The sequence below is a fragment of the Podarcis muralis genome, chromosome 8 (assembly GCF_964188315.1).
Source record: "Podarcis muralis chromosome 8, rPodMur119.hap1.1, whole genome shotgun sequence".
Classification (NCBI taxonomy): Eukaryota; Metazoa; Chordata; class Lepidosauria; order Squamata; family Lacertidae; genus Podarcis; species Podarcis muralis.
The window spans coordinates 39,564,795-39,591,385 of NC_135662.1; the positions used below are offsets into that span (position 1 = coordinate 39,564,795).

General features: G+C 40.4%; 1 protein-coding gene and 1 long non-coding RNA gene across 11 annotated transcripts in view; one reads left to right on the top strand and one right to left on the bottom strand.

Moving 5' to 3' along the window:
* ST18 (ST18 C2H2C-type zinc finger transcription factor) overlaps positions 1-26,591 on the top strand; it is a 183,126-nt gene that overhangs the window by 131,966 nt on the left and 24,569 nt on the right. For all 9 annotated transcript variants that reach the window (XR_003707595.2, XM_028736980.2, XM_028736983.2 and 6 more), the window contains 7 exons: positions 3,046-3,834; positions 6,539-6,673; positions 8,902-8,992; positions 10,886-10,990; positions 11,495-11,700; positions 15,477-15,688; positions 24,708-24,953. Coding sequence is in view for 8 of the 9 variants with exons in the window: in XM_028736980.2 (XP_028592813.2) it covers positions 3,046-3,834; positions 6,539-6,673; positions 8,902-8,992; positions 10,886-10,990; positions 11,495-11,700; positions 15,477-15,688; positions 24,708-24,953 (1,784 nt within the window). In the remaining variant the exon portion in view is untranslated. The remainder of the gene's footprint in view (positions 1-3,045; positions 3,835-6,538; positions 6,674-8,901; positions 8,993-10,885; positions 10,991-11,494; positions 11,701-15,476; positions 15,689-24,707; positions 24,954-26,591) is intronic.
* On the bottom strand, positions 3,521-20,456 carry LOC114600625 (uncharacterized). Of its 2 annotated transcripts, none has more exons than XR_013393934.1 (3): positions 19,964-20,456; positions 11,456-11,572; positions 3,521-3,620 (listed from the first exon to the last, which is right to left on the bottom strand). It is a non-coding gene; the product is annotated as an uncharacterized LOC114600625 (long non-coding RNA). The 2 variants fall into 2 exon arrangements; XR_013393935.1 differs by lacking the exon at positions 3,521-3,620 and adding an exon at positions 8,976-10,911.

Consider the following 26,591-nt stretch of genomic DNA (forward strand, 5'->3'; position numbering starts at 1 on the left):
CACATGTGGGTAGTTAAGTGGATTGAGAGAATAGTTCAATGAATTGGACATATTCACTGAAAATGCTTTTTATTTGTTTTCTGTAGTTGATAATACTTTGAAATTATGATAACCCTTTACACTTTCTCTTAATAGCTCACTGTTGTTGAGACAAAACTTCATTTGCATTTTTAGATGATATTTAATTTATGATTTAAACCCGGAGTTGGTCTGACATGGATTCTGCAAAGAACCAGACTGTCTTATCTATTTTATTGTAAGCTTGTTTATCTCAATTTTTCCCCCTCTAGGAAGTAAAACGTAGACCATTCCAGTTTATGTTGAATACATCCCAACTAAAGAATGCACCCTATAATCAGCATTATTGAAGGGGCTAGTGTTGTGGCTAAATTCTTCCTTTCATCCAAAAATGCTTTTAGTTACTATGGTAATATTTACTTGATCCTGGCAGACCAGTGTTGATTTTAGGGAGATAATTACCAGAAAGAAAGATGATGGAGATGTATTTTGGAGTGTCCTTGTCAGGGGGGGAAATGTTTAGAAAAAAAACTAAATGAGACACAAAGGATTTATTGTATTTCAGCATTTGACACCCCTTTCCAGTAGCCTTTACTACCTTCTGTTTCCTGCTGTGATTTCAAAGAAAAAAATTGTTTCTTAACACAAGATACATGCGTATTTTGCCATCCTTTAGTAAAAATAGAAATCTACTTTTTTTAAAAAAAATAATAATCTCCCTTGTGATCTAATATATTCTTTAGTTCTATGACTACCATGACTGCTTCTAACATGTATCCTGTGAGCTACAGAATTACAGTCTTTCATTAAACCAAAAGTGACCCAGAGCATTCATTTTATATATTTAAAAAAATCTATGAAGAAGAGAAGGAATGTTGTTGTTGTTGTTGTTGTTGTTGTTGTTGTTGTTGTTGTTGTTGTTTGTGTTGTTGTTGTTGTTGTTGTTGTTGTTGTTGTTGTTCCTGTTCCTGTTCCTGTTCCTGTTCCTGTTCCTGTTCCTGTTCCTATTTATTTACTACCCACCCTTCATAATACTCCAGGGTGGGTTACAACAATTTAAAACAAAACACTAAGAGCAGTTTAAAAAGCAAGTGATGCAACTGTAGGTGACAATGTTACATTTATCTGATATTTTTGAAAGCTTTGTTTCATCACAGCAGCAAGTCAACACCTCCTCAGTGAAGAGCAGATACCTTACCCTAACTTCAGGGCCACTACTGCCATCAATCCATCTTTGCATGTTCACTGTAGTCTGAAGCAGAAGGGAGAGAATGGATGGGAATATGGCGCTGTGAAGCTGCTACCCAGTATGGAGATTCTTCTTCAGCATAAAGTTATAATACTACCAAAACCTTTAGCTGGGTTCAGGATAGCTTTATTCTGCCCTCACATGTTTCAAACTACATTAGAATACTGGAGGAATAAGCAGTTCAGTCACTGCAGGAATTATGTTCGTCTTCCCCCATAGCTTTTCAGACTATGGTAGAACTAAAGGCCCACTTTTTGGAAACATGTCCCCACTGATGTCAATGAAACTAGGAGCAGCTTCACAAGTACATTTAGTGCAGCAGCAGCCAAGGACTTTGTTATATATGATATTCCAAACCATACACAGGCAACGTGTCTTTTTCTTGTAATGATTAAATTAACATGCCAGCTTCAAACACAAGAGAGTCATGTAGTAAAGTAGTTGTGTGATACTTTAGGCATGTTCCAGAGTCACAGCCAAAGTTCTATTTACTGTAAGGTGTTCATGTGTGAAATGGGTACATGCTGAAACGATTGCACAGTTGTTGCATGGATCTGCTCTGTATATTCACAACATTCTGGGCATTTGAATTGGTCAGTTATAGTATATATTTTAAGTATGCTCTACTGCAACCTTCCCCAAGTTGGCACCCTCCAGATGTTTTTGAGTATGACTCCCGTTAGGTCCAGCTACCTTAGTTGATGGTTAGGAATGATGGGAATTAAGAACATAGGAGCCTGCTGGATCTGGTCAGTGGCCCATCTAGTCTAGCATCCTGTTCTCAGAGTAGCCAGATGCCTATGTAGTGGTACCTTGGTTCTCAAACATAATCCATTCCGGAAGTCCATCCCAAAACCAAAGCATTCCAAAACCAAGGCATGCTTTCCCATAGAAAGTAATGCAAAATAGATTAATTTGTTCCAGACTTTTAAAAACAACCCCTAAAACAGCAAATTAGCATGAATTTTACTATCTAATGAGACCATTGATCCATAAAATGAAAGCAACAATCAATGTACTGTACTATAAAATAAAGAAGACAATATTGTAGATAACAAAAAAATTTTTTTAAAAATCTTACCTGCACTGATGATAGTCATTGTTTGGATTGGGGGCTTTTATCCATTCACACAATCTATCAATCAGTAGCTGAACTGGGTTCCACACAGTCACAAAAACAAATTAACCGAAAAAGCAGCATAAACAAAAACACAAAATCAATAGCAAAAACAAAAGTGCCAAACTTAATCCATTCCAGAAGTCTGTTTGACTTCCAAAATGTTCAAAAACCAAGACACAGCTTCTAATTGGTACAGGTGCCCTATAAACAATAGCCGACAGCTGCATCAGACATTTGGCTTCCGAAAAACGTCTTTCTTCTGGGTTTTCAGCATTGGGGAACCAAGACATTTGAGTACCAAGGCATTTGAGAACCAAGGTGTTTGAGAACCAAGGTACCACTATATGAAAAATGCAAGCAGAACCAGTAGCATTCCACCCACATAATTCCCAGTAACTGATATTCAGAGGCATACTGACAATGTAATTATAGTCTGGAGGGAACCAGGTTGGGGAAGTTTGCTGTACTACAGAGCATGTTTGCTCAATACGATTCTAGTTCATGTTCATAAAACAGATATTTATCTTGAGCAAACCTATCATCTTAGATTACTTAATATGAATGAGACTAATTTATAAATAAGTGGCTTGTGGATTATGGTCAAAGAAGAAGGAATTTATTTTAATGTTGTGCTTTTCTCTCTTTTTCCTGCCTCTAGAAGAGACTAATATAACACCAGCAAAAGCTACCCCTAATTTGGATGTGCAAGAAAATGATCAAATGACGGACAATTATGCCAGCTACCAGGACCTAATGGCCAAATCTTTAATTAACTTTGAAAAAACAGAGGAAGAAACTCCAGACCCCCCAGAGAATAATAAACTGAGTGACAGTAGCAGCAAGTCCTTAGAAATGGAGAATAACAATGTTGATGAATGTTACATGATTAACTCATTAGTAAGAAAAGACAGAATTTGTGTTTCAGACCCACAGTTCTGCTCCTCTGAGGATAATGAAAGTAGTTCTGAAATTCTGGACAATGAATGGGATAGCTCCTCGAATTTCTCTGAAGAGATAAGCGTCAAACTTCCTCTAAATACAACATATATTGTAGGATGTAATCAGCAAGATGTACTACAAGTGCCAGGGGTCAAAACTGAAGAAGCAGATTTCAACAACTCTGAAACCATTTGTGACTCAGATACAGGGCCTCAAGAATCACAGGAGTCGCATGTTGAATCGTTCAGCAACAGGAGTCAAAATCCATTTCCAGACAGCGAGGAAGATGAGTGTCTATCAGAAAATACAGAAATGTCATTTGACTTGGATAAAACAAAACATAACTTGAGCTTGCTGGAACGAGCAATAGCTCTGCAGGCAGAGCAGGGCCATGTCTTTCATAGCACCTACAAAGAACTGGACAGGTTCTTACTAGAGCATCTTGCTGGTGAAAGAAGACAAGCCAAAGTGATTGATCTTTGTGGTAGACCAATCTATAACAACAAACGTAAGTTCACTTTCCTTGTTCAAAGTGGATTGTGCATTTGTGTAGACAGCTGGTAATTTCTCCACACCAACAGCGCTCAGCTGGGAGAAGTGACTGCCATGAACCTGGCCTAGCAGCGGTGTCCAATTGAATTCCAGCATAGTATATTGGTAGGGCAGAGGGGCAAAACCAATCTGGCACTTCCATTGCTGTTCCCAAACTGCCCTGACCTTACTGCTACCCTGCTTTGGTAGCTCACCATTTAGTACACTGCGGTGATGTCACTGCCAGGAGACAGCAATTCCCAAGTGAGAAACCACTGGACTATGTGGTTCAGTGAGGAATGTATAAGGTTGTTCAGACTGACAGAATAATATAAAAATTATGGTATGCAGTTACCCAAAAACCCTACGTGTTTGTGCTCCTAATGTGGTCTGAAAACACTGTGAGAGTTAGCAAAATTTCCATACAATGTTTCATATACACATCCAAGAACTGCAATGTGCTATACATGGCACTGCCTTTGAAGATAGTTTGAAAAGTTCAGCTGGTGCAGAATTCAGCAGCCAGTTTGCTCACTAGGGCAAAATGGTTTGAGCATAGAATACCAATCTTGGCGCAACTGCACTGGCTACCAATTACTTTCCAGGCCCAATTCAAAGTGCTGGCTTTGACCTATAAAGCCTTAAAAAACTCAGAGCCACAATAATTCAAGGACCACCTCTCCTCATATGAACTGACTGTGATCACCATCTCAGGCCCTTCTCTGTGTGTCTCCTCCACAGGAGGTCCAGAGGGTGGCAACAAAGGAACAGGCATTTTCTGTGGTTTCTCCCCATTTGTGGAATGCTCTCCCCAGGGAGGCTTGCCTGACACCTTCATTACGTATCATTAGGTACCAGGCAAAAACAATCCTAATTAATTAAACAAACTATGGCCTTTTATACCGGGGGGAGGGGTACAGTTTTTGTTTGTTATTATGTTATGTATTATTGTAAACCACCCTGTGATTCTCAAATGAAAGGTGGTGTAGAAATTTAATAAATAAATAAATAGAAACATATGATACCGTAGATTTGTACTGGGTGCAATGGAATGAATTCAGCTCCTAGTAGTCAGAGTCATTTGCAGATAAAATGAATTTCAAAGTGTTCCTAGTTAGACTTTAATACTCACCACTATATTGATCTTAGCTTAACAATGATGCCTCAGTATTTAGAATACCAAACTGTTAAGTAAAGGGAGGATACTTTAGGAAAAACCCAGTGAATGAATGGATGTACTTAATTAAATGCAGTGCAACATATTACAAGATAAATATCTCATATTGTATTATTTCTATATATTATATTTATATAGCTTTACATAACAGGTGATGCAGGTCTATGTATAATAAGAGTAAATAACCCCCTATTAAGAATAGCAGGTTCCCATGTGGCCACATAGGTCCTGTTGAACATTTCTGATTTCCAATTCTCTTCCTCTCCCCATTCCATAGCCAGTTCTCCTATTATTTCTCTGTTTTTCTGGCAGCCAATGTCTTCTTAGCCCCTGCTGCCATGCTTTCTTGTGCAGTATGAGCCTTCTTAAACCAATGGTGTGATCAGCATCAGGGAGGGTGTTTATTCTCTGATGCTGAGTTACCCATAGACTCTCCTGGTTTGGCTATGTGCTGCAGTGGCTAGTAATGGTATTGATGACCTGGAAATGGGATGAGCACAGGAAGATCCCACTGTGTCCAGTCTTGAACATTAGGTGAAGCCAAAGCTGCTGGGTTATAGGATGTGAAGGATAAAGATGAGAGCCAGTAACATACAGCAAGACTCTTGAGAGATATATCCCCTTCATTGGACTGAGGTTAGAAAAGTCCCTGAACTGGAAGCCTTGAAAAATAATTATGGGCTTTCTTCAAGAAGGTTGAGCCCTTGGTGATGCTTTATCTGATGGTCTTTTTTCCATAAAGTGTTATGAAGGCAAGAGCATGAAGAATGGTTGAAAATGAGTTACTGGCTAAACTAGGTGGGAAGCAACACATCAGGGAAGCTACAAAGAGAAAAACTTAAGAAACACAGACACAACCTTTCCTTGTGGCTTTGTCTATAAACACATCTATTTGCAAGCTACTTGCAAATATCACAGTTGCCCTGATTGCAAATGGATACACTGTGCTTAAGCTTGTTATAGTTTGTTTTTGTTATGTGGATTAGATATATAAGGAAATAGCTATACAACATATAAGGAGAAAATACAACTACTCATCAACATAGACAATATGTGACAACCTTAGCTCACATTTTTTCGGCTGTCCCAATTTACCAGGAACAGTTTGTTTTCTGATACCTGCCCCTGGAAAATCTTTTAATATTCAAGGCTCTCCAAAGATTTTATTATTATTTATTTATTCATGGATGGTTCCAATTTTCTTTCTCATGACTCAAATATATTTGCCATTCCAAAACCTTCAGTTTAAACAATTTGCTTAAAATAATTGATTTAAGAATGTTAAAATGTGTGTAGGATTTCAGTGTACTTAGCACCTTGACAGAGAACCGCTGCCTCTTAAAACCATTCTCTCCCACCTTGACAGAGAACCGCTGCCTCTTAAAACCATTCTCTCCCTCTACACACACACACACACAGAGAGAGAGAGAGAGAGAGAGAGAGAGAGAGAGAGAGAGCGCAATGTTCCATCTAGGTGACAAGACTTCATTGCTATTTTCTGCAGATTTGCCTAGGCCTGAAAAGAGAGAGACCAAATGTCCCATTCCAGGATGTGATGGCACAGGGCATGTGACGGGACTGTATCCACACCACCGCAGTCTTTCAGGTTGTCCACATAAAGTTAGAGTGCCACTTGAAAGTAAGTACAATTTCTTTATAATTTGCAGCCAAAAACTGTGGGTGATTCCTTGAGGACTGTGGTCATTTCTGCATTCTTGATCTCTTTCCATCCACTGGCCTCTTAGTAGCATGGCTGTAGTGCTTTGTGAACTTATACAGCTACTTGGCTGAGAGTGAAGTCACAATGGCTTCTTTTTATTATTAATATTTTTATTAATTACAAATTAGAAAACATACATATTCACAACAAAAGAAAATACAAAAGAAAAAGAAAATACATCTAACCAAGGGGAAAAAATTAGAGAATATTTTGTCTCTTTTCAAATTTACAGTTATTTATACCTCTATAAAATGCTATTCACAATAAAGCAGTGAAATGAAAGATAAGATATCAGAAAAAAGAAAAAAAGAACAAAGAAAGAATAAAGAAATAAAAGAAAAAGATCATAAGTGAAATTTTTTTAAAGTAGATAAGTACTCACAATGCATAGCCGTTTCCCATCTATATTTATATTCAATTGTATAATGTATAATACAATTATTTGTATTATACAATTGTACAATTAATTGTATAATGGCTTCTTACATGGCATTCATTCATTCATTCATTCATACTAGGGGTTTCCAACATGGTGCCCTCCCAGTAATTCGGAATGCAAGTCCTATAATCCCTAGCCATGCTGTCTAATGCTAATGGGAGCTGTACTCCACAACCTCTGGAGAGTACCAAGTTGGCTACTCCTGATTTAAATACTTGCATACAGCCTTTCAGAGCTGTATAACTCATTAAGCTCTCTTACTTGCTCACTCTTTCTCACACATGTGTATATACATTTACTGCAGGGGTGTGGAACCTTTGGCCCTCCAGATGTTGCTGAACTACAATTCCCATCAGCCTCAGTTAGCATCAACTGTGATCAGTCATGATGGGAGCTGTAATCCAGCAACATCTGGAGGGCCAAATGTTCCTGACACTCCATTTACAGAACCTAGATCTGTCACTGTAGTTGAATGTGTTCTCGCACCAGCATCAAGCAACACTGTTCAAAACAAACATTTTCCATCTAAGGTTATTCCAGTGGCACTATTACCCTCCTCCCTTTTTTAAAAAAGATAAACTTCACATGCATTTGTGCAGTCTGCTTGCATTGAAATCAGCGGAACTTACTATCAAGAAACAGTGACTTGGAGATCAGCTGGGGAAAACCTTGGTGCTTTAATGAGCTGAGTTATGTGCCCCAGCCATAAAGCCTGGCTCCTCAGGGTGCCCTAGCACCTACCTTCCCAAACAGTAGTCATTTGTGGCAGTACTTCATCTCAGGAGCAGCAGTCACAATCAAGTGAACAAAGCAGTTTACCACACACCGCACTGCTAGGGCTGACAGCAGTTTACTTCTGAAATGACTTTTGAAGTAAAATATTGCTGCTTGAGAGGGTTGTGAGAAGGTGCACCCAGTGCTTTTTTTCTGGGGGGATACAGGGGTACCCCTAAACATTTTGTGAATCTTTGTACTTTTGTCCATTTACTGTATTTATTTTTCCTGATTTGAACTATAAAATGGTGGTTTTCTTGAGTCAAAATGAGAGTACCCCTAAACATTTTTTTAGGGGGGGAAAGGCCTGGGTGCACCTATATTTTATCCTGGGACATGAGTTGTTCTCACCAGCCTCTGATGTGCTTACATGATGGGAGGCAGTGGCAGAGCTTCATGCTCCGGCACCAGGGGGCAGAGAGCAGGCGGGGGCGGGGCTGGCACGCATCCTGGGGGCATGGTGCACATCCTGGGGGCGTGGCACGCTGCCAGCAGAGGCATGGTGCCAAGCATTGGTGGGGGGGCAGCCGCAATGGCACCCCACCAGGATTGGGCTGCCAGGGGTGGTGCACTCCCACCGCACTCCTCTTCCTCCACCAGTGGTGGGAGGTTGACACCAAGGTTAAAGTAGGTTGAAGGACCCAACAAGCTGGGCAGGATCAGAGACGCCTGCCATCTCCCCTTCCTCCAGAGATGCATGACCATATAGAAAATAGCGGGGTTGCTATCCCTGATGTATGGAGTTCACAGTTCCATGAAGGCCCATGATGGCTCAAACATTTGGAACTTCTTGTTCATGTAGAAAATTCTTAGTTTTCTTTTATGACTATAACCATGTGATCATAACTTCTGTACAGTGTCTCCAAGTTTTGAGTGAGGAATTGCACTGTCATGATGATATGTGTTTGGGTCACTATTTTCTTCTTTTTTTTAGTCCTTGCAATGCATGAAAATGTTCTAAAGTGCCCCACTCCTGGGTGTACAGGAAGAGGACATGTCAACAGCAACCGCAACACTCACAGAAGGTAAATCCTAGTCTGTTACCACTGGTGATAAACTAGGCCAGGGATGCAGAAACAGTCAACTCCAGATGTTGTTGAAATCCACTTCCCTCTATCCACAACTGGCATGCCAATGCTCAATGTTGATGGGAACTACAACCCAATAACATCTGCAGGTCTACTGTTGCCCCATCCCTGAACTAACCTGTTCAAGAAGGGAACATTTTAATTAATATTTGTCACTCACGTTATATCAAAATGGCAGCATAGGTACTTGGCTTCTGCAATCCTACCCCCATAAAACCATCCCTTATACCCTACAAGTGGTATCTGTATAGTGTGTACAATTTTAGGACACAATCCAGCCAAAATGAAGCACTTCTAGATTCAGTGTTTTCAGTGGTAGAGAGTTGAGCACATATTTAATGGTCCCAGTGGCATATTTGAGTGTTAAACATGCTTAACTTTGACTGGATTGTGCCAATTTACTTTAGTGCAGTATTGAAAATATTAGTGTTTATGGATAAATGCAATAGAAATAGGTTCACTCAATGATCATAAGCTATTGAAACCAATGCTTAGAGATAGGGTGGCTAGCCTTTTGGGGGTGATTGCTCTCTGGGGGACATGTGCCATGGGTGTGGGTATGTCTAAAAAAGTGAGCATGCACATATTACATACTCAATCAGAGCACACACACATTCAGAGAGGGGGTCCCTCGCACTTCCCAGCAATCTGTGCAGATCAGAAGAAGAGCAAAGGTTAGTTCCCCCCATTACAGTGCTGGTCAGAGAGGAAACTCTGTCTTGTCCAGTACCAAGATTGAGGGGGAAATCTTGCCCTCTGCTCTACAGATCATTGATTTGATGAGCAGAGAGGGCATCATTTAACTCTCTCCTTCCAGCCCAGTGCAGCAGAGGGACTTGCAGCAGATGCCGTTGTTGCATTTCTGAGTTCTTGGAGGGCAGATGAAATTGCTTGGGTGAGGGTAGGGAGACTTGGCTAACAGGCAGGCAGTTCATCACTTCTGCCCGAAGAGACAGGGAAGATCTATATAAATGTGTGCTGCCCACTCTCTGATATTATTTTTTACTTTTGCTTTGAATTGTATATTTGTATATAAGTTAAATAGTTGTGTTGCTTCACCTTAATTAATAACTAAGAACAACAGGAATTAAAGCAAATTCCAAAGGAACACAGATAAAACCAATTTTATGTGGTGAAAGCAATCTGATTTGATTCCCTTCAACCCCAAATGTACTTCTTCTGACTTCCTCAACATATGTTCAGGTTATGATTCATCATGATTTTATCCAACACACCAAAATCATTGATACATTTGGCTTGGGTTGACTTCACCCCAACAGAAATAGATACGGAAATGAGCATTATATTATGAATATAATATTTACACAGCCAATTTTACTGCTGGTGAAGGTAGTGAAGGGCAGGTGAGGAGTTCACAGCCCAGGGCTGAAGTATGAGTGGATGAACAAGGGCAGCCTAACAGGGCAGGTATTAAGATTCAGCATCACTGGACACCGAGGGAAAGGTCAAATGAATGGGCAGCAGTGCCGCTAGTGAGGACAAGGGCAGACCTTCCTATTGAGAACATCTTGCTCAAGAGTTGCCCAAACCTGCAACGATCAAGGGATCCTCAAAAAATGCAGGGGGGAGGAAGCCCCAGCAGGAAAGAGATGCCTGAGTTAGCTCTGGAAAGAGACATGGTTGGACTTCCATAAGCAGTGAGATCTAGATGAACCACAGATGAACAGTGAGATCTAGATGAACCACAGAATCATGTGGGGAGTATTTTGCTTATGCTGCCAAAATGCACTATAAAGATCCTAGATCTTTGGAGAGAAGAAATGCAGGTTGTTCACGGCTCCTCATATGTGGCAAATCTCTTTTAAACAGTCTTTCTGGTTGTCCAATTGCTGCAGCTGAAAAAATGGCAATGTCTCAGGAAAAAAATCAGCATGAGTCTCCCAAAACAGGGCAGTGCCATGATCAGGTCCACAGGTAAGCCTCACTTACATTATAACATTAGAACGTGAAATACCCTGAAATATTCCTGTTTGCCTTTTTTTTAAAAAAATGTAATCAAATCCAGTGTCCTGTGGAAGACACAGGAAACTTGGGATAAGTAAACAGATTGCAGTGCAAATTTAGCCAGCTATTTCTGGTGTTTTGTTTTACTCTGTACAGGTCAAGTGTCTTTTCCTGCATGGAGAACTAACTTTGTGACTCCTTTTCCATGAGTACAAAATGCATTATGCATGCAGTTAGTAAATGGGGTAAAAACTAGCACAGTAAGGACTGTGCATGCTCAGTTGCCACAGAATGCTAACTATTGTGGGGAATGGAAATGGGAAAACTAGGTGGGAGGAGGAATGGGATGGAGCATCCTGAAGGACAGCAAGGATGGCTAGCTGGAGTACTAAACAGGAGCACTCAACACTGCAGCATTTTTGAAACCATACTTACTATTGTTCTTTCTCATTGTTCCCTTCATTGTCTCTGCAGAACAAACTTGGTGAAGCAACTTGAGATTTCTCAGTATAGCTGCCGATCTGTTCAACCAGCACCATCCCCCAGAACCTCCTACATAAGAGAGCAAGAGAAATGTGGGAAAGTACCATTTGACTATGCTAGCTTTGATGCCCAAGTCTTTGGCAAACGTACATTGGTGCCAGCTATGCAAGGACAAACCCCGCCACAGTTCCCTGAATGTAAGTGGAAGGCAGACAAATTCAATCTCTATTTCTATATCAGCTTGCATGGATATACAAACATTATTTTATTGTGTTTCCAAAATTTATATTCTGCCTTTCATTGCAAAAAAAAACTGTTTCAGGGTGGATAATAACATAACAACGTTCTCGGAAGCATAAAAAATATGCACATTAGCATCTAAAACCAATGCAATCCAACCTTAATTGGACATAGCCTAGCATAGCTAAGCAGCACTGGTTGACCAAAACATTTCCAAACATGCCATAGTAGGGTGATGGGAACCATATTTTACTGGACTACAACTCCCATCATCCCTGACCATTGGCCATGCAGACTGGAGCTGAAGTCTAACAACATATAGAGAGCTCTTGGTTCCTCACCTTACTATAGTAAAGGAATAGCTGGTCCCAATCACACATGCACAGTTTACTACTACTACTACTACTACTACTACTACTACTACTACTACTACTTATTATTATTATTATTATTATTATTATTATTATTATTATTATTATTTATACCCCACTCATCTGGCTGGGTTTCCCCAGCCCTCTGGATGGCTCCCAACAGAATAATAATAATAATAATAATAATAATAATAATAAAATCAAACATTAAAAACTTCAGTGCATCCAATACAAGTAATATATGAGTTGCTTAATGGACTGAGATGTCCAGTATTTATTTATTTTTACTTGAAAATGCAGCACCAAACCTATATATGGAATGTAGCACTTGATATTTACTTATTGCCTGAAATCTGTGACACTTGTTCATAATGATTTATATTGAAAATAACCCCACAAAAATCAAGTGGACAAGATCCACTGGTCAGTTAAAAAGAGTGTCGTGATATTACACTCATGACCAGTGGTAGCTTGTCCATTAGGGTGAATGGGACACTTCCCCAGCAACGTCACTCTGCCCTCAGGTAGCCCCCAGAGTCTGCTGCAGGACTTAAAATTAGTAAAGGAATAGCTCTGTCTTAAATTAGCTTTAGATTCACCTACTGCTTGTCTCCCTGCCTTCTGCCCCACCAATCTCAATGGTCACCATCCACCACTGCTCATGATCTATTTAGAAAAACTGATGAGTTTCAAATTATTGTTCAGGTTTGAACTGCATAACTGGGGGCACACTAGTGTGATGGGTGATGTGATATTTGTACTGATATGAGAGGAGACAGGTTGCTTTTTTGCTTCTGCTAGTGGCCCCTGACTCACAGCGGGCACACAAGTTGCTACTTGCATTTGCATGCAGAGCTGTGTGACAAAACTGCCTCTTCCGCCTCTCACCTTCCTGCACAAGATCCTGTCTCCAAAGAAACCCCAAACCTTTTTTTTTTTAAAATGGCTGGGTTGAGGGTTTACCTGAATTTAGAAACTACTTCAGGTTATGCACACCACAATTTGTCTCAATGGGTTAGATCCAGTCTTGTTCATACTTAAGTTAGTCATCATTTATTTCAATGAATCTACTCTTAAGCCCCATTGATTTCAGTGGGTCTACTTTAACTGTCATCCTGTCCCTAAAGGATTTTATGCATACTCCTTGTCAAAACATAGGGCTGGTAGGTTGTGTTTTCTCGATTCAAAGTCAATCCCTTCTGAACTGAAAATCCTGCCTGGAGAAACTATTCCTGAGAACCTCTGATATATATTTGTATTGAAACAGCAAACAAGATCCTGGACAATATTTCTGACATTTCTTGGGCTGCCAAAAATCTTGGCACAAATGTCATTACTACATGGCTCTTGGAGTCCCCTAAGAAATAGCTGTTCACATAATTTTTGAGTCCAGAGGCTTTGAAGCAATATCATCTGGCAATTTAAAGCTATGGCTGGGGTCCACAGAGACAACTACACATGAGCTGTGGGCACACCCAAATTGCCATTTCAGAAAGACACCCTTTTTAAATGGTGTGAAGTCAATAGGCATTGTGACAACAAAGTGCATGGGCACTTTACGAAAAGACTGCTTCCAGAGACAGTTTCAGGGTGGCATGACTGGTGCAGTCATACCGGGTGCCATGCTGCAGGGCACGCCAGACCAATGCTGTAAAACAGAGCAGGAGAGGTGGGGGCGCCAGATGTTAGTGCCACACAGGGCACTGCTGAAATTTGAGAGCCCAAAGTCTGCCACTACTGCTGCTCTTCATGAAACATTTCCCCTAGATCAGGGCTAGGGAGCACCTAACTCTCCAGATGTTGCTGGACTACAGCTTCCATAATCTCTGACCATCAGCAAAGCTGCCTGGGGCTCATGGGAGTTGGAGTCCAACAATATCTGAAGGTTCATCATCCCTGCTCAAGATTCTCTGTTTAAATTGCTCATACGCCTAATCTCTAAACCATTTGTTGTTAATAATAATAATAATAATAATAATAATAATAATAATAATAATAATAAAATAGCAGCCAAGGAATTTAAAGAGATGCTTTGGTGTCCTGGGAAAGGGAATACCTTCTGAAAGGGAAACACAGTGAAGGAAAATAGTAGGGTTGCCATATTTCAAACAGTAAAAATCTGGACAGAAAAGTTGTTGAGGTGTTTTTTTGGCAAAGTTGTTGAGAGCCTTTCCCCCGCCTTGGGGCCAAAGTTTCTGAGCTTTTCTGAGCCATTTTTATGGAAAATCGGCAAAAACAGCACTGCCGACATGGATTGCCATACACCTGGATTTTCCTGGACATTTGATGATCTCTGCCCGGACGCTGCTGCCGACTGCAGTATTCTGGGTATGTCTGGGAAATTCCAGACATATGGCAACCCTAAAAACAGCAACATGCCTGGGATGTTGCATCCAGCCAAAATCAACCAACATATAGCATTATGAATGTCAAATCAATAAAAGCAAAGTGACATCTGTAGATAAGGTGAACAGCAAAAATAACTCAACGTTTGGTGAGAGAAGCTATTTTTATTCTACTTTCCTAGCTAATACACATATATCTACATCAACTAACAATCATGTATAACTCAGGCTACAATCCTAAACCTGGAAGGAAGTGCCACTGAATTAATTGCATTTCCTTCTGAGGTGACATGGGGCGCGCTGTTGGCGAATTGTATTTTACCCTAGCTCTGTTTTCTTGATTTTTAATATAGCTGACACTTACAGTATGCTCGATATTCATTTTCTTATGTATACTATAATTAACATTTGTTAATTATATTTTATTTAACTGCTCCAGCCTTCTAAGATTCAAACTTGATTTCACAAGAAGAGCAAAACATTGCAGTAAATTTGAGGCAAACCATTTTTGGCTACAACCCAGCATTGTTATAGCTTAGGCCGATTAATTTTGCTTTGGTTTTATATATTATAACTCAGAGTTCCGTGGAATTCATCATGTTTATGCTAATAAAGTTTCCAAGCCCATTTGTGTTTAAATTGCAGCTGAGCCAAATATTGTTTGTTCTTTATTCACCCACCACTGGACTTGATGGAAGTGAAAGATTTCTTGTGTAAGGAGTGATTAAGTCTCGAGGAAAGGACCCACAATTTAGGCTCTCGCTGAAAATGGGAGCACCTGCACATTTATAAAGCAACTCTGGGTTTCTTAACTAATCTCATGATCTCATATTTTAAATGCATTCAATTCTGATGCTTCTTAATAGCAATGGTAGAGCTCCCAGTAAAAAACAGAGTTACTTTAATGTATTATTTGCCTGTTTTTATTGTATAAAATGATAATACATAAAACCCCAGTATCTTTAACAGGGGGACAGTTGCACTCGAGCTATTTCTAATCAAATCTCTTTTCAACAGCAAAGCATTTTTCAAATCCAGGGAAATTTTCTAATCGGCTGCCTAGTGCTAGCGCCCACACACAGAGCCCTTGCCATGCCAACTCTTATGGCTACGGTCAATGTAGTGAAGACACCCACATAGCAGCAGCTGCTGCAATCCTGAACCTTTCCACCCACTGCAGGGAAGCAGCAGAGATCCTCTCCAACAAACCACAGAGTCTGTCTGCCAAGGTAGGCAAGTCCAAGAACCTGGAGGGTGTGCTAGCTACTGAACTGTGTGAATAAACTGTCTTTCATATTAGTGATTGCATTCAATTCCTTCCTTCCCTTCCAAGAGCGAAAGAGAGAGAGGGAAAAAGAGCAGCCCCTTTTTGCATGTTCTTTTGAAGAGAGATGGGAGGGTGGGGGTGGGGGGAGATAGCGGAAGAAAAGAAATGCAAAAACTGTGTTGTGGAAAGTCACTATAATAATAATAAGGGAAGAAAGAGGGGGGAACTCTGACTCCAGAAATGGTTTTGAGGGGATAGTGGTGCAGAATCTGTTGAAATGAGGCTTATTTGCATGGTGCAAATACTACTGCAAGTTACCAGCATTAGTCTGGTTATTAAAATTAATAGAAATGAGATGGGGAGGGGCTTTCACAGATCCCTGTTTTGCTGTTTTTGTTACTGATAATTCCACTGAATATTGTAAAGAGGTGAATAAAAGGTGTGATGCGTGATGAACATAGGGAAAGATCATTTGAGTAGCCCATTGATAACTCTGCCTATTTCATTGTAATCAAGTTTCATTTTCAGGGTGTATTAAGAGTTACAAAAGTAACTTTTGTGTTGTGAAAAACCTTGCTCCACAGGGTATGAAACACCTCTGGCTATGAAACCTGGAAAACAAACAACTTCGGCCCGTTGTTGTTGAAAGCTGTATTTAGTACCATTGGATACCATTTATAGCACCATTAGGGACTGGACCATGGTGTTGGCAGGAGCTCACATAATCCATCTTGTGGAAAAGATAGATGGGAGCAGGGCATGGAAATGGGTGATGAATGAAAAGTGTTATAGAATGGCACATACAACATTGCCTTTGTACTTGGAGACGTTCTCTGGGACACAGAGAGATGTCTGTTTAGCAAGCTTTCCACTGTGTAATGCCGCAGCAGACTCATAACGACAGGATCTTGAGAGCAGTTATTCTGGCTGAAGAGATGCTTCTTCAGCGGGACTCCTGTTCCACATAACTGACTGCTTTGCCTAGTGGGAAAGCTCATCTTTTTATTGCACGGGCAAAATCAGATCAGATATCTGAGGCCTGTCTTCAGTGCAGTAGAATTTTCTGGTTTTCTTCCCCGCCCCCCTCGCACCCAACTGCCGTTGCAGCAGCCAGGTTCTCGGAGCCAACGATAGTGACATCCTTGCATTCAAAGCCTGCCTATCAAGACAACTCCATTTTTAGGGCCCAGGGTGTGTTGCTGGCTATCTCTGCATCCACGGCTTTTATTCACGATATTGGCCAGAGACATTTTCTAGTGCTGGGCTATGGCAGATATTACTTTGCCACCCCCACCCCCTCTTGTTGAAAAGGAGACTGGTGCCAGAGGCTGTATTAAATTGCTTCCCCTACCTTTGGCTGACCTTAGAAACAGACCTTTCTTGCCAAAGAAAGGTAATAAAGGGACCAGGCATAAGATTATTATTGTTCTTCTTCTTCAGCTGTACACCTGTTTTGCGTTTGCCAAAAAAGCGGAAGGCAATCGTAACCACTCATGGCAGCATTTGGGGCATATAGGAGGTGGGTGGGTGTGATTTTCATCCAGAAATAAATTTTTTTTGTATTAAAATGGTCGTCAGGCATTGTCCTCTGCCAGCCTTCACTTTTGCCAAACTTCCAGCAGGGCATGATGACAACCAGTGGTACAAAATATCTGACAGAAGAATGAGAATTAGCTTCTGGCCAGAGTGAAGGCAAGCAAAGCTCAAAGAGACGAAGTAGCCAAAATCACACACATTCTTTTTATTTGGTTTGGATAGTGCTCCTTTTTAGGAAATTGAGATTTTTAAACAGAGAAATGCATACTGCAATAGTCTATGGATGCAGGTGCCTAAACTAAAACAAATTACTGAGGTTTGAAAATATAAAGTGAATCAAATACTGTAAACTTGTTTGGTTTTAATTTGATGATCACTTTGTTTTTTTGTTCACACTGCACATTATTTTTCTTTTAATTGCAAAGATGCATTTCAAGCCTGCGCACCACCTTCTCAAGAAATGCCTTCATTTAGTTTGGATTTAAAAATAAAATAAAATTGAAAGGGTATAACTTTCTCTCCTCTCCAATCCAGCTTTTCCATGTGAGCCTCCCAGCCCCTCAGAAAAGTAACCCCTACTGGTGACATCTCCTCTGTAAACATGAATGAACAGCAGTGCTTTTGTGTAAATTCTATTTGTTTCAGAGTTACTTGTCAATGAAAAGTTCTTGGTAGATTGAGTCATGAGTTTTTAAACAAAGACTGTGAAGTAACCTGCCAACATCCAGTTATTCTTTCTGAAGCCCACCATAGCTCTATTTATATCTACTAAAATAAAACAAAAAGGGAACAGCAACATAATTGGCATTAATATATCCTCTCTTTGGCCTTGCCTATAACTATCCTCTCTTTAAATGTTATCTATTCTGCTCACCATAATGCAAAAATATATATTCTGGGTCTTGAGAATGGGATGGATGGAAAGGGTAGAAATGATGCTCGCCAGCTTTCAAATTCGAACCCCAGGGATCAGGACAAAAAGCATCCCTCATTGTCTCCAGATTGTCTTATCTGTCAGTTTTATTTCCTTATTAGTATGCATTTTGGAACAGGGCATCAGTCTCTTTCTCTCTCTTTTTTTAAAAAAATCCAGCTTTTGATTAAATCTGAGGGGAAAGCACATCTGAATGGCAAAAAAAGGAAAAGGAAAAAAATCCAGGCTCTAGAAATGAGATTTATTTCAGGTGCAACATGTTTCAGAATCATTTCCTCCCTTGAGGGCGTGTTTCTTGCAGCATTCTCACCCAAGTGCAAAGGGCACTTTAGTGACTCCTCCTGACCTTTTCACTTGGTGGGAATTCCTGCCAGAAACATGCCATGTGGAAGGATCTGTTTCCGGAGGGTACCACTTCATAGCTGTATTCACTGGTTTTGCAATACAAAATTCAATCCACATTTATACTAGGAACATCCACCAAACACAATGCTTTAAGGCAATACATGCTTTAAGGGAAAGGTAAAATTAGCAGCATAAGTAAAATGATCACAAATATATTTTCCCCAAATACAATGGCAGCAATAGTGGAATCTAGGAAAGGCTCAGAGATCTCATGTGATGTTTCATATATTGTGTACAAACCTCTAGAAATTAATTTGGATAACTGAATCAGATTGCAGATATTCTACATTTGTCTACAATTAACTGCATGCAAATATAGTTAATTACCAGGAAAATAAAAAATAAAAATTAGAGTTGGTTTTGACAATCCTGATGCATTTAAATAACAAGAGCTATCTCTCTTGTTTCATTTTTTGGGTGACTGAAAGAAAAATAAGAGATTTACCAATGATTCAGCCTTAAGCACCAAGGGTTGAAGTGAAACCTTTCAGATTAACCTGTTGCACGTGGCCTTGTCCAACAATGTGGCAAAATGATTTTTGGAGCTGTTAAGATTCACAACTTCTACTCTAATGCAAGTTGTTGTGTCATGTCATATAGTATCACATATCAATCACATCAAGACAGTTTCCCCCAGTTTTATCTTATGGCTTATGTGGCTGCCACTCAAAGAGGAAGAAACAAGCCTTACATTCTGTCTTTCTCCTCTGAGCTGCCTCTTGCCAAGAATTCTATTTAATGTTTGCATGTTTTCCTCCCAACATGTTTGGACAAAATGACATATACATACTGTGCCTTGAAAGAAAACAAAACAGAAAAGAAAACAGCACAAACTAGGATGAAAAACATATTTGTTTTTCCTCTCTTTCCTTGTATTAGTAATAGTGAAGTTGACAAGTGAATCAGAACTGTACCCAAAGATAATTTTGTGTGTGTGTGTGCATGTGGGCATTTGTGTGTGTGTGTGTGTGTGTTTGTGTGTGTGTGTGTGTGTGTGTGTGAGAGAGAGAGAGAGAGAGAGAGCAGTGCTGCCAGAATCAAAAGAAAGGTAATCTAATTTGAAAGTTATTCCACTGTATTAAACACTAATGGTGATGTCCAATTAAGTGATACTCAGAGTAGACCCACTATCACTCACTCGAATCCATTGATTTCAGTGGGTCTACTCTGAGTATCACTTAGTTGCATACAACCATAAAAACCACAGAAAATGTTTTTTTAAAAAAATAAATAAAAAGAACTGCTAAGTTCTTGTCAGTTGTCCCATTGTTTTTGGACCCATTGGTCAGAACCCTGGGAGCACTGCTTCCTGAGGATCACTGAAATACGTTACATAGTACATAATTAAGTCACTGAACTTACTGCTTCAAGTTGTGGTGATGGGCATTGGCTCAGGTGTCTTTAAAGCAGGAGTACATGAGGGGTAACCTGGGGCACTTTCAGGGGTCCTGACTGAGTTGGCCAAGTAGGCCACATTTGGCCTGCAGGCCAGAGCTTCACTCCTGCTTGAAAGGAATTAGAAAGGAATATTTAGAATTAATATTTGTTTGTTTGTTCGCTATACAGTGCTACCTCAGGTTACATATGCTTCAGGTTACATACGCTTCAGGTTACAGACTCCGCTAACCCAGAAATAGTGCTTCAGGTTAAGAACTTTGCTTCAGGATGAGAACAGAAATCGTGCTTCGGCAGTGCAGCAGCAGCAGGAGGCCCCATTAGCTAAAGTGGTACCTCAGGTTAAGAACAGTTTCAGCTTAAGAGCAGGATGCTTTGGGATTGAGTCCAGGCATCTGAAGGTGGTGTGTGTGTTTTCTTTCCAATAAACATTTCTCCAGTGTCTAGCAGCCTCCTTGGCTGCCCACATCTTCTGCTCTGAAAAAGCCCCATTGGGAGGGAGGTACCTTATGATACTTTCCCTTGGGTTTTAACTGAAGGGCAGGAAGCCTGGCTACTCTGTGTCTGAGTTAAGAGTTCTCACTGATTGTGTTTTTAAATGGAAAGTTTTCTCTTGTGCCTTAGAAAAAAACTTTCCATTCAGATTTCTTTAAAAGTAAACAGATTTCACTTAACAAATAATAATGAACAGCTGACAGATGCTCAGTTGGCAGCCTTCCCATCTTCCCATGCTTACGGGAAACCCAGTCAAGGATGTTATGGGGTTTTCAGGAAGTGCAAGCACCCAGGAAGGCTGCTGAATGCAGATCACTGGATAAATTAGCCACAGGATGAAAAGACACTCACAAAATTTCTGAGCTACCTCAGAAGTAAAGCAATTGCAACAAAAATCTGGCACCCCACCCAGGAGAGTTTCACCAACAATGTCTCCTTGAATTTTTTTGAATGCAATTTCTTTTCTTGTCATTTGGTAGAGAATGTTTTAAAAAAGCAGAAGGTATTTTCAGCATAGCACTAATGTAAACACATCTTTACTTTGACAGGATGAAAATAAGCTGTATAAAGCAGGCAATTCTATCCTTTAGAAATGTTCTTTACTCTCTGCTGATAATCACTTCAATGCAGATATTTAAAAACATTCAAACAATAAAGAACACTGAAAGATCTACTAGTAAGGGCAGGATGTGGGTGGGGGGAGAGAGAGAGAGAATCTGATAGTCTTCCACCTGGCGTTGGTTGAGACTGCAGCAAAAGTTATAGCAGTTTTATATTGGACTGAATAAAAAGGCCATGCTGTAAACATGGGATCCATCCTCCTGTGAGCACAAGGGGCTATTTCTCTGTGACTGTATTTGATTGTTGTGTACATCTGTGAGCTCACTTAAACCCCATCTGCACTCTTGTTACACAACCCGGGTATTTTCTGATCTGAATTAGGTACATACTCACCAACCCAACTCCCTTGCACATCAGAAGATAGCCCTCGCCAGTATCTTCATATTCACATCAACAAACGTGTATTGTCTTCCAACCAAGCCTCTTTGGTGCTGCTAAATAAGGCCAGATTCCCAATTGTCAGATGTGTTTCCTGACATGTTTGGATCTGTGATTTAATTTGAGAAGACTTTGACTGTTTTATGGAATTTGTTTGCTGTTGTCTCCTGCCTTCTGAGTTGCTGGTATTTTGTCAGTGACAGAAAATCTGCACTATTTATGGTTTTTGCACTATAAAACTACTGCATCCCCCATTGCATGGCATCTTCTCCTAAGCCATCTGTCACAGAGGTCTGGCATTTTATGTGAATGTTGGTCAGGCAGACTTAACCCAAGTTTTTTTTTCCCCTATGAAAAATGTCAGCAACTACAATGTTTAGCATTTTACTTTACAGTGGCCATTAAACTTGATTACTTGTAGCTCTGTTTCATGGCTGTACTTATATATCAGCTATGAAGCCAAAAAAACACAAGGGTAATCATGGCAACAATGTGCTCAGGTCCTGGGAAGTTCAGCTGGCAGTGATACAGTTAATATCTTGGATTTTTGTAAGTAATGTTTTTTTTTTAATGCTGATATAAAAATGTATTTGATATTATACAGATGGCATAAGATGTTGTGGTTACTAAGTTATTATCCAGGATAAGCTGTACTGTCAAAGTCGGGGCTTAAAACTATCACAGGAGATTAAACTATTTACTAAAAAGGGGCAAAAAGATATAACGAAAGCATCTTAGTGTATGAACATATTAGAAGTGTATTTACTTCCCATAAGTATAATAAAGCATATCTCTCTTTAAGCTGGGGGATTGAAAATGTGGACTTTGTCATACGAGAGGAACAAACGCAAGAGTTTCTAACTTGCACTCTCTCAGGCAATTGGCCTGATTGTTTTCAACTTTTCAAAAGGAACTGAGATGAACTGATCTTTTTTTCTAGGCCTGTGTCTAAGCATCATGCAGGCATAACATTTCCTGGCTAGTGCTTTGAGAAGCAGCATACAGTGCTACAGCTGGAGCACGTTAGGTCAAAATGAGTTATTTTTCTCAGGGATTGTTCTGCTAACTGGATGCTGCTACCAGGATTGTCTATGTTAAGTGGTTGGCCTTCTTTCAATCAACATTGTACCTGACATCTACATTCACAACTGGATGCCATTGAGATATTTGCTGGCTGTACAAAGTTTGAGGAACATTTGACTCTCCTTTTGATTGTGGGCAATGTTCAAAACTCCCTCCTCTTTCTAGCCAACCAGCTGAGTTGTTTGTCAGGCATGTGAGGTAAAGTGTTAGGCCAGATACTGTTAGACAATATGAGACCTCCAGGGCCAGGCACAGCCATAGGATTCCATAGGCTGCACATGGACTCACTTGACCCTTCATTTCCAGGTGTTGGTTACTTTACTCTGCATGATTTTACTCCGCATTTTAAAGAAATAGCTGGAATAATTGATCCAAGATGACTGAGCCTGGCTTTGGCCGGGGAGGGCGGGATACAAATAAAAAATTATTATTTTTATTTATTATTATTGTATGCCTGATATGTAACTAGTGCTTTGGAGTTCTGCATAGTTCTGCTCTTAAGGAGATGCATACCAGAAACACTATTCCACATATCACCCATCCATCTCTAAGCAGCACCTGGCTGTCTACTGAATCTCTCCATTGGTTAATTGCTCCTCCTCGTCCCTTCCACAGTTAGAAGAAAAACTTTCCTTTTCTTCTAGTCCAGACCTCTTGGAGGTGTGATATAGATTTCCCCACTGAACTTCTCTGGCTGTTCTGTCAGATACAATACAAATGAACAGGCAAGGGTTTATGGAAACTATTGCCATAGTGAATCCTTGCCTCTTCTGAAGCCCTTTGGCCTGACTGTTGATCAAGCACTGTGCCATGAGGCAAAGTGAGTTGACCACCTCAAGTGACAGGATCCACAGGGGCAGGAGATCTGGCCTCCAATGAATGCATTGGCTGTTACTGTTGCTGCAGTGGCACACCCCTTGCAGGCCAGATCTGTTGGTCTCCTCCTACCCTTGTTCCCAGTGTGGATCTTTATTGCCTCCGTGTTCCTGATGTAGATTTTCACTCACCCTTTCTTCCTTGGTGGGGGACACCATTTTGTGGTTTGCCTCAGGTGCCAAAATGTCTTGGGCTGGCCCTGATCAATCATAACCAGAGAATTCAGTGCAGTGCCCCAGTTCTTCCTCTGTACTATAAGGTCCTGGGAGGCACATGCCATTTGACTGATGCAGGGGGCAGACATTCTAACCTGTGTAGACACTGTTGTACAACTACTAACTTAACTGGTAGATTTCTCTGTACAAATGAGAAGAGTGTGCTTTTGCACTGAGAACTTGCTTGCAGGCTTTGTGTAGGCCTCTGGTTGGCCACTGCAAGAGCAGGATGCTGGACTAGATGGTCCACTGCCCTCATCCAGCAGGCTCTTATGTTCTTAATATGGTGCAGCATATGAGAAATATAATTCACACATAACATTCAGAGGCATGACAGAGTTTGGCCTTATGGCAGAATAAGGGCCACCATGAAGAATAACAACTTGCATCTCAGTCCACAATGGAGCTCTGCATTTCAGGGAAGGACACAGTCTGGACCTCTTGGTTACAGTAAACCTTTTAAAAGTTCTTTATAATTCAAGCCCCATTTGAGATAAAGTCAGATTGTCACTGATATATAAAAGACCCATGACAAATGCTCCCCTTGGGTCTGATTTGTACATTTGTTTTCCCTCCCCCTCTGATACAGATGTTGCAATATTGTGAGAGAGTGGGGGGTGGATGAAATCTAATAATACTGTTGATGAGCTAAGCAGTGAATTAATGCTTTTATCTGAAAGGGGATCATAGTTCTCTGTAAAAGTGAAATGATTCAGGAGATTTAATGCTAAACTTTTTTGTAAAAAAAAAACCAAAAAACCCTCAGATTTAGTACATATAGTTTACATTTAAGAAGTATCTTATTCTGCTTACTGTGTTTAAGCATAGAAACATGGAAAGAGCATTATAGAGGTATCTCTTAAGTCCGCCTAAGAATTAAATATTAACGGGTATAAATCGAAAAGCTGGTTTTTTAGATTTAGATAAATTTAAATAAAAGCAGGCATTTCCACTTATCCCTTAAAAGCTCTGCAAGTCTTATTATGTTGTTGCTGCAAACTGTTCACACTCTAAACATTTCTCTCTTTCCTCTTGTGTATCAGGGAGCTGATATAGAAGTGGATGAAAATGGCACCCTGGATTTGAGCATGAAAAAGAACCGGCACCAAGAAAAGGGTACTCCGCTAACGTCTTTCAGCACAACAGTCCCCACTCCTGCCTCTTCTCCCTTCAAAACAGGCAGCATTCTGGTCAATGCCACCTTCTACCAGGCGTTGTGTGAAAAGGAAGGATGGGATACACCAATCAACTATAGCAAGAGCCAGGCGAGAAAGGGGGAGGAGAAAGAGGTATATTTTTTGTTTATCAGGATACACCATGGAGGGGATTGTCGATCTTGGAATAATTTATTTTACAGTACCCAGTTTGAGCTATGGCAACTAGTACTCCACTCCTAAGACCATGTGCAAGTCAATGGCACCATTCATTTTGGTGGGAGTAAGAATGAGACAGTGTACTAAGAATTAGGGTGCTAATGAGGTTTTTTCCTTCCTGGCCTATAAGAAGGATGTGCAGTTAGAACCATTATGAAAGCCAATGATCCTGTATCCATTTACCTGGGAATAAATCCTATTGAACTCAATGAGGTTTACTTCTGATTAGATGCATACAGGATTGCACTGTAAATCATGCATTCTAGAAAGCATGATCAGTATTCCTAGAAAGTAGCATCACATTTTAGGAACCAGTTTATGTAGGGAATAATGAAAGCATTTTAAATCCTTTAAAAAAAAGAAAGAAAGAAACTGCATGGGATTTTTCCAGCTCTGCATATATGATATGATCAATATATAATTAAAGTTCACACTTCCATGATAGACGTTAAGAATTAAAGTTATGACAATGCTTTATCTCTGATCTGGTATGCATTCATATTCTTTATACATCATGATTTAGAGAAATGGTAATTTTTGCTTTGCTAGCAATATTACTTCTTTAAGAGATTTGATAGAACAATGAAGCTCTTCCAAAGGCTTTTCTCTCTCTCAGCAAACTCAACATTAAATCTTAGCATTTAAAATACTTTGATTCAGTCTCAACCCTTTGGCTACACATCTCTTATCCCTAGGGAAATATGAGGTCAAAATATAAAAGTCTCTGCTATCCTGTGATCAAACTCATAGGGCTAAGTACAGACTTCCTGGATTAATGTGCAGGCCTACCCAATCATATGTAAAATGGCACTACACTTACAAAGCAATGATGTAGGGGCTGCAACCTCTGCCCACTGCTTCCTATTGGCATCCTGCAGCCTCTCCCCCAAGGTCATTTTTTTATCTTGTCTGGTACTGACACTGGAGGTAAACCTGACTAGGGAGGGGCCATAAAGACAAGCAATGGGCAAGAGCCCCTGAATATCCACCCTTCCCCCACACACTTCAAATTGCATCTTTGCTACCTGTTAAGCATAAAACTATGCTCTACGTGGGGCTACCTTTGAAGGCAACTCAGAAACTGAAATTAATCCAGAATGTGGCAGCTAGACTGGTGACTGGGAGCAGCCACCAATACCATATAACACCGGTCTTGAAAGACCTACATTGGCTTCCAGTTCGTTTCCGAGCACAATTCAAAGTGTTGGTGCTGACCTTTAAAGCCCTAAACTGCCTCGGTCCTGTATACCTGAAGGAGCATCTCTGCCCCCATCGTTCAGCCCGGACACTGAGATCCAGCGCCGAGGGCCTTCTGGTGGTTCCCTCATTGTGAGAAGTAAGGTTACAGGGAACCTGGCAGAGGGCCTTCTTGGTAGTGGTGCCCGCCCTGTAGAACACCCTCCCATCAGATGTCAAGGAAATAAGCAACTATCTTACTTTTAAAAGACATCTGAAGGCAGCCCTGTTTAGGGAAGTTTTTAATGTTTAATGCTGTATTGTGTTTTTAATCATTGGTTAGGAGCCGCCCAGAGTGGCTGGGGAAACCCAGCCAGA